Source organism: Cervus elaphus, chromosome 18 (assembly GCF_910594005.1).
Source record: "Cervus elaphus chromosome 18, mCerEla1.1, whole genome shotgun sequence".
NCBI lineage: Eukaryota > Metazoa > Chordata > Mammalia > Artiodactyla > Cervidae > Cervus > Cervus elaphus.
In genome coordinates, this window is record NC_057832.1 from 108471030 (window position 1) to 108486531 (window position 15502).

General features: G+C 41.5%; 1 protein-coding gene across 1 annotated transcript in view; it reads right to left on the reverse strand.

Moving 5' to 3' along the window:
- Positions 1–2639: 2639 nt before the first annotated feature.
- The window catches only part of ZC3HAV1 (zinc finger CCCH-type containing, antiviral 1), a 55664-nt gene continuing 42801 nt past the window's right edge, over positions 2640–15502 (reverse strand). The window contains exons 8-13 of the mRNA XM_043872216.1: positions 14994–15114; positions 11822–11924; positions 9874–9964; positions 8182–8312; positions 7676–7806; positions 2640–5683 (exon numbers count right to left, since the gene is read on the reverse strand). Of these exons, the coding sequence (XP_043728151.1) occupies positions 5421–5683; positions 7676–7806; positions 8182–8312; positions 9874–9964; positions 11822–11924; positions 14994–15114 (840 nt within the window). The 3' untranslated portion in view covers positions 2640–5420. The remainder of the gene's footprint in view (positions 5684–7675; positions 7807–8181; positions 8313–9873; positions 9965–11821; positions 11925–14993; positions 15115–15502) is intronic.

Consider the following 15502-nt stretch of genomic DNA (forward strand, 5'->3'; position numbering starts at 1 on the left):
GCAATGAGAAGCCTGCGCACTGCAACTGAAGAAGGCCTTCACGCAGCAGTGAAGACCCAGCACAGCCAAAAATAAGTAAATAAATAAATCTTTAAAAAAAACAAAAAACAGTGCTTGGCTATATTGTAGGATGAGTGTTTTTTATGATGATTTAATATATTATAAAATTATCATATATAATATTACATATAAATGTTATTTGATTTAATACTTATTTTTGACTGCACTGGGTCTTCATTGCCACTCGAGGGCTTTTTCTAGTTGTAGCTAGCCAGGACTCCTCTCCGTTGCAGTGCACAAACTTCTCACTGCAGCGGCTTCTCTTGTTGCGGAGCACAGGCTTCAATAATTTCAGCACACAGGCTCAGTAGTTGTGGCACATGCGGTTTGTTGCTTTTTGGCAAATGGAATCTTCCCTGATCAGGGATCCGACCATTGTCCCCTGCATGGCAGGCGGATTCTTAAACTCTATACCACCAGGGAAGTCCCAGGATAGGTGTTTTTTTATTATGTGTTGTTTTTTTTTTAATTAGTAGTAGACAATTTTTCAAGCAGGAAATTAGAAGATGGTGAAATAAGCACCCATATATATCGATTTCCTCGAGTTATAAAATCTTAACACTTTGTCCTATTTTATGTGCCTGATTGTTTTGGCTGAGAATTTGTAAGTTTCAATTTGTAGATATTTCTAGATATTTCAATCCTAAATATTTCATTAGGCATGACTTTTAAAAATGGTAGATTTCCCTACATAATCCTATCATTATTTTCATAATTAACAAAAGTACCTGTGATTTTCCTAAACACTTCTAATGTGGGATAGATGTTTTGGAAAGATCTCTACCCGTAATAAAGAATGGATTTCTAGAAAACCAAGACAGGATTAAGAAAAAAACAGAAGAGAAACAGCTGAGGGATTATTATCTTAATTTTTATTGTGTTGAGTTTGCAGTGGATGGTCCATGGGAAGATGCTCAGTGGGCAGTTGAATTTACAGGTCAAGAGCTTAAGAAAGATTGAAGAGAATATTGATTTGAGTGTCATCAGAGTATAAGGAAATTGGAGCTTTGACAGTTGATAAGCTCACTCAGCACAAATAAAGAAAAGCAGAGGTGGGAGGATCGAACACTGGGGAGTAGCAACATCAAACATTTCTGAAAAATTGAGAGCCTGCTATGACAAATAAATAAATAGAAAATATAACTAAATGGAAAAACTCAAAACATTTGCTTGGTTTGATGTCACTTCTATATATTCTAGTGTGGGCGCTTTGACAGCGATGGGTTGGCTATATATTATTTTATTTCCATTGATGTCCAAATCAAATGGCAGTTTTACCTTCACTTTAATCATATCTATGGACATGAATTTGGGTAAATGCCGGGAGTTGGTGATGGACAGGGAGGCCTGGTGTGCTGCAGTTCATGGGGTCGCAAAGAGTCGGACATGACTGAGCGACTGAACTGAACTGAACTGAATGCTACCATATTTCCCAGGTGGCTCAGTGGTAAAGAATCAGCCTGCCAGTGTAGAAGACGCGGGTTCAGTCCCTGAGTTGGGAAGATCCCCTGGAGGAGCAAATTGCAACCCACTCCAGTGTTCTAGGCTGGAGAAATCCCATGGATAGAGAAGCCTGGTGGGCTACAGTCCATGGGGTCACAAAGAGTCAGACACAACTGAGCAGCACGTGCTGCCATATAGATGTTCTCTGTCTCCATCCAAAGCTTTGTGATTAAAAACAAATGGGTGGGACTTCCTGGCAGTTAAGAGGTGCTAGTGCTAAGTCACTTCAGTCGTGTCCGACTCTTTGCGACCCCTTGGACTGCAGCCCGCCAGGCTCCTCTATCCATGGGATTCTCCAGGCAAGAATACTGGAGTGGGTTGCCATTTCCTTCTCCAGGGATCGAACCCGTGTCTCTTTTGTCTCCTGCATTGGCAGGCAGGTTCTTTACCACTAGCGCCACCTGGGAAGCCCTAGAAACTGCCTGCCAATGCAGGGCACATGGGTTGGATCCCTGGTCCAGGAAGATTACACATGCCCTGGGGCAACTAAGCCCATGCACCTACAGCCCGTGCTCTGAAACAAGAGAAGCCAATGTGATGAGACACCCACGCTTTCTGCAACTAGAGAAGGCACACACGCAGTAACAAAGACCCAGTGCCACCAAAATAAATACAAATACTCCTTTAAAAAAAGAAAAAAAAAAGAGTAGAGAAGGACTTTTGAAGGCGTTACTAATTGGACAACTCTGCTGATCATTTACATTTTTAGCTGCCTCCCACTGGCCCTCTTCCCACTCCTAAGGGGTGTCAGCAGTTTCCACCGTCTCCCTCTCCCCTAAACAAGATGTACCAACCCACTGCGGGCTTCCCCATCACCACCACCCAGTCTTCCCCTGGCAGTGTGCTAAAGGCTCCTTGGTCATTGAGTCCTGGAATGATGAAGCTGGAAGGGGCAACACACATCCTTTACCCCCCCATTGAAAAAACAGGTGTCTGCAGGTGTCTCCTTTTAGGAGATACCTGGAAATAGAGAAAATACAGGCAGTGGAACCAAAATTAATATTTATTTCCTTGTATTAGACAATCTCAAATGGAGCTGGGAGGAGAACAAGAAGAAATACAACTCAGCTGCTGAATTATAAGAAGCTGAACTTTATTCAACAAAATTTATCCAGTGTATCAAGCACTCAGCTGGGTATGCAGTGTGGCACAGTGAACAGGACAGGGTGACTTGGCTCTCATGGAGCTTACACTCTAATGCGAAAAGTGGACAACTATAAATCAGACAGGTGCTAAAAATAATCAAAGCAAGATGCAAACTGTTTTTAAAACCAGGGATTTAGGAGGCAAGCATCCAATTTAATCTATAGGAGGACTCCTTATGAAGGCTAGTAAGCTAATCTAAAGATGCTAGATATTAACTGAGTGAGTCTCATTGTGGTCTTTTGGAAATTGATGGGTTGTTGGTTTTGTAATAATTTCGGACTTTTACTGGCATTGGGTGGATCCGGCTAGGGATAAGAAATGTCCCTATGGTGTATGGGTTAGTCCCATACAAAGAAGACTTATTCGGTACTCTATACGACTTTCTAAGGTCCTACTAGACACTTATGTAGGACCTACAGCTCGCCTGAAAGGATATAATTCTTTTTTTCCTCTTTGACAATCTGTCATTTGTCTTGTCCTGCTAAACTTATTTCAATTAAGATAATTTCGTTCTTCCCCTAACTACATGCAGAAAAGGTATATGGTCTGTTATGACTTACCCTAATACTGGTTTTCATTCTGGTGTCACCTATACTTCTAATCTTTCCAGTACTTCTTTATAGGAAAGTAGCCTCCGATCGACTCTTAAATCCAAACCTATTCATTATTAGTAGAAGTAAATATCTATTTCATGATGTCGTATAGCGTGGTCATGCTGGAGCATTTACATATTGATATTCATTTTATCATTATTACAAACTTCTTGCCTTCTGTTTCTCCATTATAATAGTGAGGGCAATAAATTGATTTCTTAAGAAAAAAATTCATGTAGATTGTAGTATTTGAATCATCTCAGGACAGCAAAGGGGATGTTATCATACAAATCATTTGCTCTGAAGATGGTGACTAGATCTGATAAGGTTTGTGGCTGCCATCATAATGGGGGAGGGCGCTACAGGCATGTAGTATGTGAGAGCCAAGTATGCTGACTATCTGGCAGGACCCTGGGCAGCTGCTCACAATAAGGAATTACTCTGCACCCTGTACGAATGTAGAATGTCTCACTAGACATTCGTGTATGACCTACAGCTCGCCTGCAAGAATATAGTACTTCCTCATTTTCTCCATTTCGACAATCTGTAGATTTTTTTTTTTTTTTTAGGTTTTTTAACTTTTTTTGGCCAGGCCACGTGGCATATGGGATCTTGGTTTCCTGACCAGGGTTTGAACCCATGCCCCATGCAGTGGAAGCTTGAAGCCTTAACCTTTGCACTGCCAGGGAAGTAAGTCCCTGTTGGAGCCCTTTCAAGTCAGAGAGTTGTAGAGATCTTTGCACCGATCCAAAACCTAATATAAAATCAACTCTAATGCTAATTAATTTTTATAACATATCTGCTGGAAGTAATTATAACATGAAATGTTGGCGACTGGTATGGAATGTTGAAAATTGGAAGGAAAACCCTCATTCATAATAAGAAAGGAACTCTTGGTCCAGGCACCTCAGCTGCTCTAAAAACTGATTGTGCTACAATTCCACACAATCTGTTATATTTAGAAAAAGAAGCCCCTCGCAGGCGCGAGGCTTGTTTGCAGCACTGTTCCCTTCGTTTTGATTCTGTCTCACTAGGAAACTAACCTCACCTCCTTAGGGGGCCCATCCTTTAGTAGAATGGCCCTAATTGCTTGGTGAGCCTCAACTAACATAGCGAACGACTACAACAGCACTCGGATTTATCAGTCGTGATTGTGTGAATCTGGTTACTGCAACTCGGTCCACCCAAAATACCAGCACTTCATGTATGTCTGACCTGAAAAAAGCCTTCTCTGTTAGTTAGAATATAAATGTCTACTTTGCCCAAATGGGCAGTTAATTACAGTTGGTTGCTGCGCTCTGAGCCATACTTAGCAGCTCTTTTTATTGCATTTCATAAAGCGTCAACTTGGATGGAGTACCCTAAATAAACGTAGAGATAAAGAAATGCATGCCCTCAAATCAGTTTCACCACAGAGATAAGGTACAGTACTGCAGTTATGTCTTGCTAGCATTTAAATTGCCCTTATGTTTCCACCCCCTGCAACTATATTCCTATGTATTTTCCCCCAGCTTTCCACAATTTTCCAAGGCTGTACTGTCTTATGTCCTTATTTCAATAGGAATTTTTAGATTTCACTTATTTTTATTTCCCAAATAAATTTTCTTTCAATTTAACCAAAACAAAACCAAATCACGCAATCAACTAAGAGTAGTTGGGGGAGAAAGGTTGCTGCATTAACAGAAGCTGTAGAAGTGAGTCTTTACTAGTTACATCTAAGGTAATGAGTGATTCCCAAACTTATGACACATTTCAATCATCTTCTTGGCTGTCAACCCCAAAAAAGTGATCTAGTTGGAGTGGGGTGTAATCTGGACAGCGGAATTTTTTTTTAAGGCTGCATGCACTGTGCAGCATGCCAGATCTTAGTTCAGGGATTGAACCTGTGCCCCCTACATTGGGAGTGCGGAGTCTTAACCACTGGATCACCAGGGAAGTCCCCTGGAGTTGTTTAACGCTTCCCAGATGATTCAAATGAGCAGCAAAGTTTGGGAACCACTAATCCAAGGCATTTATAGGAGAGAAGACGTAAGTTTAACTATCATCCTTCTGGGAGATTGGGTTCAGTAAGTGAACAGAGTGGTTATGGCATCCTTTATGACGCTGTAGCCATCATTTCTAACTAATCACACAGGGTTTCTCTGTTTCGGTATATTCAATCACATATTCTGGGTAAATCTGATCTTTCTGAAAGATGACAAAAACAGAAGGATTCAACCTTGTATCCACAAGGCTGTCATACCGCGGAGGGGGTCTCTGGTAACTCATATGGCCTTCAATGAAATTTCCAACCAGGACTCGGGCTACAAACATAACGATGTTTTTGGAATCAAACAGGCAATTTTTATGGGAACTAATGGCATCTTTTGTGAAGTAGATTCCTAGAAATAATCAGAAGAAAAAGGTTAAGAACTATTATAAAAGAAGGTATGTCATTTATAAGATTATTTACACATAATCAGGTGACAGGCATTGACCAGGTATATGTCAGCAATACCTTACTGATACTAATAACTTTTCTTTGTACTTAGGAAAATGTTTATTATGCAAGTACACTTGAATACAGTGTATAACCTGAATTAACTAACCTGAATTAATTCTGTTACTGAATTAATAGAAACATTTGCAACTCTGCAGAATTCACAGATACAATGTTGAGCCACTGGGTAGAATGACCAACTGTTGACATCACAGTGGTCCAGTTCATGCAAGCAAGTTGAGTTGTAACTAATAAACCAAAGATACTCCAACAGAGGCCATTTTATATTGTGTACATTTTAAGGAAGAAACATCATTTACTACTGTGGGAAGGTCCTGGGCAAAGGAAAAGGGAGAGATGAGAGATGTGACGTGAGCCAACAGTTGATCCTGGCAGAACTGGTCAGACACTCAATCTATCGTCCTCAACTATAAGACAACCCCTGATAATCACTAATATCACCCCACTCACCAGAGCAACAACCATTTCCTGAAAAATTTAAATTTCCTATTTTTATTTTTATTATTGCCAAGGGAACAAAATAACCTCTTGACAAGGGTGAAAGAGGAGAGTGGAAAAGCTGCCTTAAAACTCAACATTCAAAAAACTAAGATCATGGCATCTGGTCCCATCACTTCATGGCAAATAGATGGGGAAAAAGAAACAGTAACAGATTTTATTTCCTTGGGCTCCAAAATCACTGTAGATGGTGACTACAGCCATTAAATTAAAAGACGCTTGCGCCTTGGAAGAAAAACTATAACAAACCTAGAGAGCACACTAAAAAGCAAAGATAGCACTTGGCTGACAAAGGTCCATATAATCGAAACTATGGTTTTTCCAGTAGTCATGTATAGATGTGACAGTTGGACCACAAAAAAGCCTGAGCACTGAAGAATTGATGCTTTCCAATTGTGGTGCTGTAGAAAACTCTTGAGAGTCCCTTGGACTGCAAGGAGAGCAAGCCAATCAATTCTAAAGGAAATTAACCCTGAATATTCATTGAAAGGACTGATGCTGAAGCTGAAGCTCTACTACTTTGGCCACCTGATGCAAAGCTCCGACTCATTGGAAAAGGCCCTGATGCTGGGAAAGACTGAGGGCAGAAGAATGGGGCGACAGAGGATGAGATGATTGGATGACATCACCGACTCAATAGATGTGAGTGTGAGCAGATTTCAAGAGATAGTGAGGACAGAGGAGCCAGACATGCTTTGGTCCATGCAAAGAATTGGACATGACTTAGCAACTGAACAACAGCAAGTGTCTTTCTGCCCTTTGAAGGAAAGGAGTCTATATTGCAAAATCTGATATTCTGCGCAAAAAGTAATTGAAATTGATAAACTATTATTTGTTGCCTTAAGGTGAGTGATTCTTTGGTTTTTGTTTGGTTGGGTTTCTGGATTTTGAGTTTCATGAAGAAATTTAGGAACAAAAAGAAAGAGCTGAAAAGATTTGGTGTGACCAGCATGGCCTGTGATGGGAAAAGACCTCATCTCCATCTTTGATTAGAACCCATCAGAGGCAAGAGAAGGGATGGACACAGGTCAGGAAGAGCCATGGCCAGAACTGAGGAGCAATGGTAGACAAAGTCATCAACAAGAGGGAAGACTCTGCAAGATATATGAGGTGCTCTGGTCTCTGCACCCCACCCTTCCCATAAAACACAGAAGACAGGAAGGAAGCAGGGCTAAAGTGCAGGAATCAAGTCCCACAGTGATTTCCCACTCTAATGTGGAAATTTCAGATTAACATGAGCTTATTTTTCTCCAGGAATGCAAAAGCCTGGAGGTGCTGGTTAATACAAAATCATTACATATATCTCATAATAGGAGCGTGTGTAGTAAAGCTGAGTGTTGGCTCTACTAGTTCAGTTTCTCTATTCCATACAAACCTTTTCCATATTTGGCATCATGACTTCCATGTGAGAGACAGTCAAAATTATTCTTACAGATAGACGTCACGTTGCTGCGTCTTGCTGCACAAAATAGGATTTGCTCATCTCTCTTCATCTCCTTTTTCTTGCTAATATGGAAAACGTGAGACTTAACACGGAGAACATTCCTCACCCACTCCAGTTAATAACGTAAATCCCAACTAAAGTCTAATTATCTTAAAACTGTATTCCACCAGCTTTCAGAATGGAGCTACTAACATTAAGGCAATAGCTATAAAAAAATAAATACATATAAACTTTTAAATGACAGACACATGAAAGCACTAATTGTAAAGCTAAAACTGAAAGAGAGACATTTGAGCTTACACTATGAAAACACAACTACAGACTGAAGAAACTGTTGACCGCTACAACGAAAAAGTGAATATAAATCTTCAAAGACAGGTCTTCACTAATCCTTTCAAACTTTATGTCAAGGGAAGCCCGATAAGGTGGCCACTCACCTTTCAAAAGCCTTCAAGAGCTGTAGGTTCTGGACCTTCTTTATCTTTTCAATCTTGAAATTTCTCATGGAAGCTTTAAAAAGATCACTTACTTCAACATATTCTGGAGTATTGTTATGGATTTCAAGCAACTGAAAGAAATTTAAAAATATGTAAATGTGAAGCAGGAAATATTTAAGGCATGATGGGGCTTCCCTTGTGGCTCAACTGGTAAAGACTCTGCCTGCAATGTGGGAGACCTGGGTTTGATCCCTGGGTTGGGAAGATCCCCTAGGGAAGGGAATGGCTCCCTACTCCAGTCTTCTGGCCTGGAGAATTCCATGGACTGTATAGTCCATGGGGTCACAAAGAGTCAAACACGACTGAGCGACTTTCACTTTCACATCATGTCCCTCTGTGGGCTTCCCAGGTGGTGCTAGTGGTAAAGAACCTGCCTGACAATGCAGGAGATCCAAGAGACTGGGAGTTCGATCCCTGGGTCAGAAAGATCCCCTGGTGGAGGGCCTGGCAACCCACTCCAGTATTCTTGCCCGGAGAATCGCATGGACAGAGGAGACTGGAGGGCTATAGTCCATAGGGTCGCAGAGTCGGACACAACTGAAGCACATGTCCATGTGTGTGGCCATCTATGCCATGGAGTATCCTTGCCAGGCCTCTGACAACAGGTAGGATAAGCTGGCTTAGGGTTTCCACATCTGATAGTTCATTCCAGTGATGAACTAGATGGCCCGGAGCCCATCTGCCCAAGGCTAACAGAGCATTAGCCTGAAGGCAAACGGAGCACACACTCCTCCCCTCCCCAACCCCCAGGTGTGTGATTCAGTCCAGTGACCTGGTGAGTTCTTTGTTTAAAGCCAGTGCAGGGGCAGAGGCAATGCAGGTACCCAAGGAACCCAAGCAGAGTTGCCTGCACCCAAAGCTAGCCTCTGATGTGCCGAAATGATCCAGGAAGAATCTTGCCCCAGGACTTCCCTGGTGATCCTGTGGTTAACAGTCCACCTGCCAATGCAGGGGACATGGGTTCAATCCCTGGTCCAGGAAGATTCCACATGCTGCAGGGCAACTAAGTCCGGGCACCACAACTACTGAACTCGTGTGCTGCAACTACTGAAGCCTGCATGCCCTAGAGCCCATGTTCTGCAACAAGAGAAGGCCACTGCAATGAGAAGCTTGTGTACCGCAACTAGAGATTAGCCCCTGCTTGCCACAACTAGAGAAAACTAACAACAAAGACCCAGTACAGCCAAAAATAAATAACTAAATAAAATGTTTTAAAAAAGAGTTGCCCCAACCAGGTAAGGTGATGAGCTGAGGCCCACTTTGAGTCCCATAGAAACCTGTTTTTTTTAACTCCAATTAATGGACAAGTTGCTCTTACTGTGAGTTACAGTTTGCTCGTCTGTAAGGTAGAGAAGCAAATATCTATTTTACAAGTTTGTCATGAGCATCTGTCCCAAGGCGATCGTGTGTGCCAGAACTCTGGAAACAATGAGGTGCCCTTCTCCTTTGGGAAAGTGGTACATGACACAGCCACCATTTGGATGTTAGCCTTTGAATCTTGTTTCAAGAGTTTTGCAGAAGTGATTCATTCACTTCTTTCACTCATTCATTCATTCAACTACACACATTTGTAGCAAAGTACTTTGTTCCATCTTTAAACAATTCACCCACTACAAAGTAAAAAGCCAGTACCTCAAAGTCATTTGAGAATGAGACGCTTGTGTCCGGTTGGGGAAGATATATATTGACGTAAGGTTCTGACGAGGTCTGCCCCTGCTGATGTCTAGAAACGAGAGAGAAAGAAATTCATCTGGCTCCCTGCTTGATACACCCAAGTGATTTTCTGTGCTTCGATTAAGCTGAGGTTCCTCTGGAAATTTTCTAAGTCCTAATGTGTTAGCGTTAAGTAAGGCTAGGGGACTTCCCTGGTGATCCAATGGTTAGGAATCCATGCTTCCAATACAAGGGGGACATGGGTTTGATCCCTGGTGGGAGAACTAAGATCCCATATGCCTTGAGGCATAGCCAAAAAATAATATTTTAAAAAAAGTAAAGTTTGTCTTACAGCTTCTTTGCCAAATGATAAATATTTAAATACTTTAGTGGTATAGGGAAAAGAATCCTGTCTTTCCTGTATGAACTGTATTCAGAGTAACCATACATTTGAGGGTTCTCCACCCTGAAATAGAGAACCCCTAACATGTACATAGGGGTTTATCACATAATTTTCTTTAAGTTTGATATTTTCCATTATGAGAAAATTACATTTTAAAAAACGCTTTAAGGAAAAAACTCTTTAAAAACCTCCTTTCATAAAATGAAAATTCTTTTGGAATGAAAGAAGCTGGTCCCAATTTATATGTTAAGCTCTGATTTTCATACTGTACTGCTGCTGCTGTTGCTAAGTCGGTCAGTCGTGTCCAACTCTGTGTGACTACATAGACGGCAGCCCACCAGGCTCCTCCGTCCCTGGGATTCTCCAGGCAAGAACACTGGAGTGGGTTGCCATTGCCTTCTCCGTCATACTGTACTGGTATAGTGCAAAACAGATTCAAGTAATCTGTTGTAAGGTGCTCATCAAAAATGCTATCATTCACTTCTCTTCAGATTGTTCAGAGTAGCACTCACAGCCTTTATTCTATCCTAAAGCCGTGTGTCTCCTCTGGGTATGTGATCGTGGGATTTAAGCTCAGTTCAGTTCAGTCAATTAGTCATGTCTGACTCTTTGTGACCCACGGACTGCAGCATGCCAGGCTGCCCTGTCCATCACCAACTCCTGAAGCTTGCTCAAACTCACATCCGTGGAGTCGGTGATGCCATCAACCATCTCATCCTCTGTTGTCCCCTTCTCCTCCTGCCTTCAATCTTTCCTAGAATCTCGGTCTTTTCCAGTGAGTCAGTTCTTCGCATCAGGTGGCCAAAGTATTGTATTCAAGCTACTTCTTTCCACAACCACCCACAAACAGTTTTCTCAGTTCATTTTACTTTACATTTATTTGGCTGCACCAAATAGTCACGGCATGCAGGATTTTTAGCTGTGGCATGTGGGATCTAGTCCCCAGACCAGGGATCAAACCGAGGTCCCCGCGGTGGGAGCATCAAGTCTTAACCATTGGACCACCAGAGAAGTCCCAGCAATGTAGTTTTTGACTGGATTTCATGAGCAGACAGAGCTGTCACACTGAATCCCTTACAACAAAATTTCCTTCAAAAAATCCATTTTCATCAACTTTATCTTTCCTCAAAGGCTTTACTAGACAGCTGCTATATCCCTTTTCTCTCTCCATTTCTCCCTCAACCTCCCACCCCCTATAAATCCATTCCACAAAACTAAAGATACTCAGAAGAACCCAGAGCAGAACAAAAACCCAGTAATGGTGCATCTGATTCTTTCCTAGGCACAGCCAGCCATTCTCAGCTGAGGAAACAGCCCAGAGTAAGAGGTCTGCTCAAAGTTCCCCGTGAACCTAAGGAAAAGACAAACTTCCTACTCTAGAATGCTTTTAGTCACACTGTACTACTTAGCCAGTACCTTACTCATAGTCAAAGCAAAAGGGAATTGCAGTGTATGTGAGCATGAACATTTCAGAAACCAGGGTCCCAGATTCATGAGTGACTTGAACATCGAAAAGACACTCACTCTTGTCTGCGTTTCACCTGCTCCACATCCCAGTAAGACACAAACGTTGGCCTTCTTATGACATCCTTTTGGGTCTTGGAAACTATGTTTGTCTGAATCATCCCTTTAGAAAGAAAAACAAGGAGAAAACACAAATCATGAATTGGTCCTAGGAAATGATTTATCTTTATTTTTCAGAGACTACTAACATAGCTAATATTCATGACTCAACTATACATGCATGAATCGAGAAAATCCTTTTAGATGGAAACTGCTCATGATAAAAATGAATATCCTTCACTGGCCTTAGTATAAGACCCAGAAAACAAAGAGGTAAATGGGCAAATTGCAATTAATCAAATCTTTCAATCAAAGTCAGGTGGGAAAGAGAACTAGGGCAGCCAGATTACCTCACCCATGACCACTGTCCTCAATCAGGCATCAGTGATTATGGGTTGGAACATGGTAGCTATATTTTCAAAGTATTTTCCTACCTCAAATGTGAAATGTTGTTTTTAACTCATGCAGGTTGTACACCTGGGTCTACGCTGCAGCATGAGCTCTTTAAAAAGTAAATCATCAATTGGGAATACATGTAAATCCATGGCTGATTCAAAGAATAAAAAAAAAAAAAGTAAATCATCATACATTGCTAGTAAAAGTATATAATGGCACAACCACTTTGGAAAAGAATTTGGAAGCTTCTTACCAAGCTAAACATACACTACCTATATAATCCAACAAATCCACTCCTTAGTATTTATCCAAGAGAAATCTACATCCACACAAAGATTTGCATTTCGGTGTACCTAGTAGCATTATTATAACAAGCAAAATGTGAAAACAATCCAAATATCCATCAACAGGCGAGTGGTTAAACAAACTATGGTATATCCATGCAATGGAAGATTATCAGCAATGAAAAAGGACCACTTTACATGCAATAATATAGATGAGTGAAAAACAGTATTCTGAGAGGAGTCAACCATATGAAGAGCACACACCACCAAGTTCTATTATATGAAGTTCTAGAATAGATTAAATTAAATTATAATGACAGAAAGTAAATTGGCTGCAGAGGGGAGACTGACTACAAAGGAGCATGAGAAAACTTTCTGGATTGATGGGAATGTTCTAGGTCTTGATTAGGATAGCAGCTGCATGCATTTGTCAGTACTCATCCAACTAGACACTTTAAATGGATATACCTGATTGTACCAATTATGCCTCACCATAGGTTTACATGCACATCAACAAAACAAACAACAAGGAAAAGAGATCCTGCCTCAACTCTGCTCAAAACCTTCTGGACGTTTCCAGCTTGTAAAATATTTAAGTTTCAATGTCTACTCTCAGTTCTTATACACCTCCTTCACGTGCATGGGCTGCCCACTCCCTTCCAAAGTGTCCTCCTGAGATAAAAGCAGGCACCCTCCCACAAGCCCTCCATTCTCTTGGGGATTCATCACATTGCTTCATCTTGCCTGAAGCTGTCATTATTTTCAGAAGGTGCCTGGTTTGCCAGCATTCAGATTAGTGCCTGGCAACACAGCTCAAATACTAGTTTAATGAACAAACAGCATATTAGAAATAGAAAGGAAATAGTCTGGAACACTGAAAACTTCTCTGGACTGGCTTCTATGAACCAAGGGAACAAATATATGGAATTAAAATTTCTCCAGATTCAGGAACAAGATATATTGGTTTTCATCTCTCCACCACCTTTTTAAACAGTCAGAACAATAGAATACCACTGCAAAAAAATTTAATTTAAGTCCATTTTTAATTTGACCACCCAACAGAAGAAATTTTTATTTTCGTCTATTGCTTTCCAGTCTTGGTCCATATGCACACATTGTTGCACGTACCACACACATTAAATTTTTAAAAATTCATTCCTGAAAAAATATTCATTTCTGTTTTAATTACAGAAACATAAACTTGGGGTTTGGCCTTCTTCATTTAACAGTATCAAATTTTGCTTTTAAGGCACAGTTTTCACATCATAATTTTTAACAACTACCTAATACTCCACTCCACTGAAATATAATACTTTAATGTGTTCAGTCACAATCCTACTGGTACACAGGCTATTCCTATTTAGTACTATAAGGAAGCTTTAATAAAGACCTTTATGTCTATAGCTTATTTTTTTTCTTGTTGTGAATTATTTCCTTAGAAGGATTCCTGAGGAAAAAAAGTAAGCATATTTTAATATCTCTTGATATGTACTGCCAGGATGCTTTCCACTGTAGTTAGTATAATGCTCCCTCAAAGCTATGTGACTTGGTGTCTTCCCTGATGGTCCAGTGGTTAAGACTCTGCACTTCCAATGCGTGGGGCACAAGTTCAATCCCTAACTAGGGAGCTAAGCTCCCACATCCCACATGTTACAGCCAAAAAAAAAGAAAAGGCGTGAAAAGTTACGTGAATTAACACAGTAATTGGTACAGGGCCCAAATCGCGTGTACCACCTGGGAATGTCAAGGAGCTGAAAAAGTCTCCTTCATCTCTTTCAAAGCATCTATAACGATAGTCCTGAAAGGGCACGTATCTGACCATATACGGGGCTGGCGGGGGTGTGGGGGTGGGGGTGGGATTTGGGGGCGGGGGGCACAGAGGCAGCCGATGGGACAGTACATTCAGAGGGAGAGCAGTTTCTGCCCTGGTTTCTTACTAAACACAACAGGCAGATGGGCAGAAGGTAACCACATCTTTTTATGGGGGCTCCAATAAACATGGCAGAACTCAAAGTCTTTAGAAAAGGCGACGGATAAAAGCATTGACCTAGATGACGAAGCCTAAAAGGAACAGCATGGCTCTAAAATTCTGAAGGACCCACAGTCCCAAGGTCTCTCCTGCAGTCGTTAACACCTGAAATCTGTCTCAGGGAAGCAGCCCACCTAGAATAAGGAATTTGGAATGGCAGAACCGGAAGTGCCCACAGAGGCTATGTAATCCAATCCCCCCATTTCACAGGGTGCCAGGTGCTGTTCCCAGCTACTGTGAGTCACAGTCAGGGCTTAGAGCGCAGCCCTTCTGACTGCCACCGGCTCCCACCCGCCGGTCCTGCCGTGCTAGAAAGAACCCGGTCCTGGGTGCAGCATGCCCGCGGCTCTATTCCCACTCCTGTGTGGATGCCACAGGCCAGATTCAAAGGACAGGCACCACACTGCCAAATGCAGACACTTACCTTGGAAACTCAGCTCGTAGTTTTGTGAACCCGCCTGAAACGGCACAACTCCCCTCGGACAGGATAGAAAAAGAGACTCCAGGTATGAAGAGTCAATGTTTGAAATCTGCTCATTGTCTTTCTATTAAAAAAAATAAAATAAAGAGGTAAAGACTTCAGGGTAGGGTTTTAAGAGATTCCTATCATGATATCTTATTTCTTAACTTTATTTCAGCCATGGGATTTGGACAGGAATGCATCCTGCCACCCAAACCAGATTGTAAAGGCTTCTTGGATGGAGTCAAGTCACACCCTTCTTTAGTCTCCACTGTATGGAGTCTATGTTACTGAAACTGATGATACCCTAGGTGGAGCCCTGAAAAATAGAGCTGTTTTGCAATAGTCCATTTACATATTCCATAAAATATGACCCAAGTGTACAGAGCAACTTGTATCCGATACAAGATGTCTAACCACATCCAAAACGTTGTCATGAAGTAGACCATCACAGCTATCGTCTCATCACACAA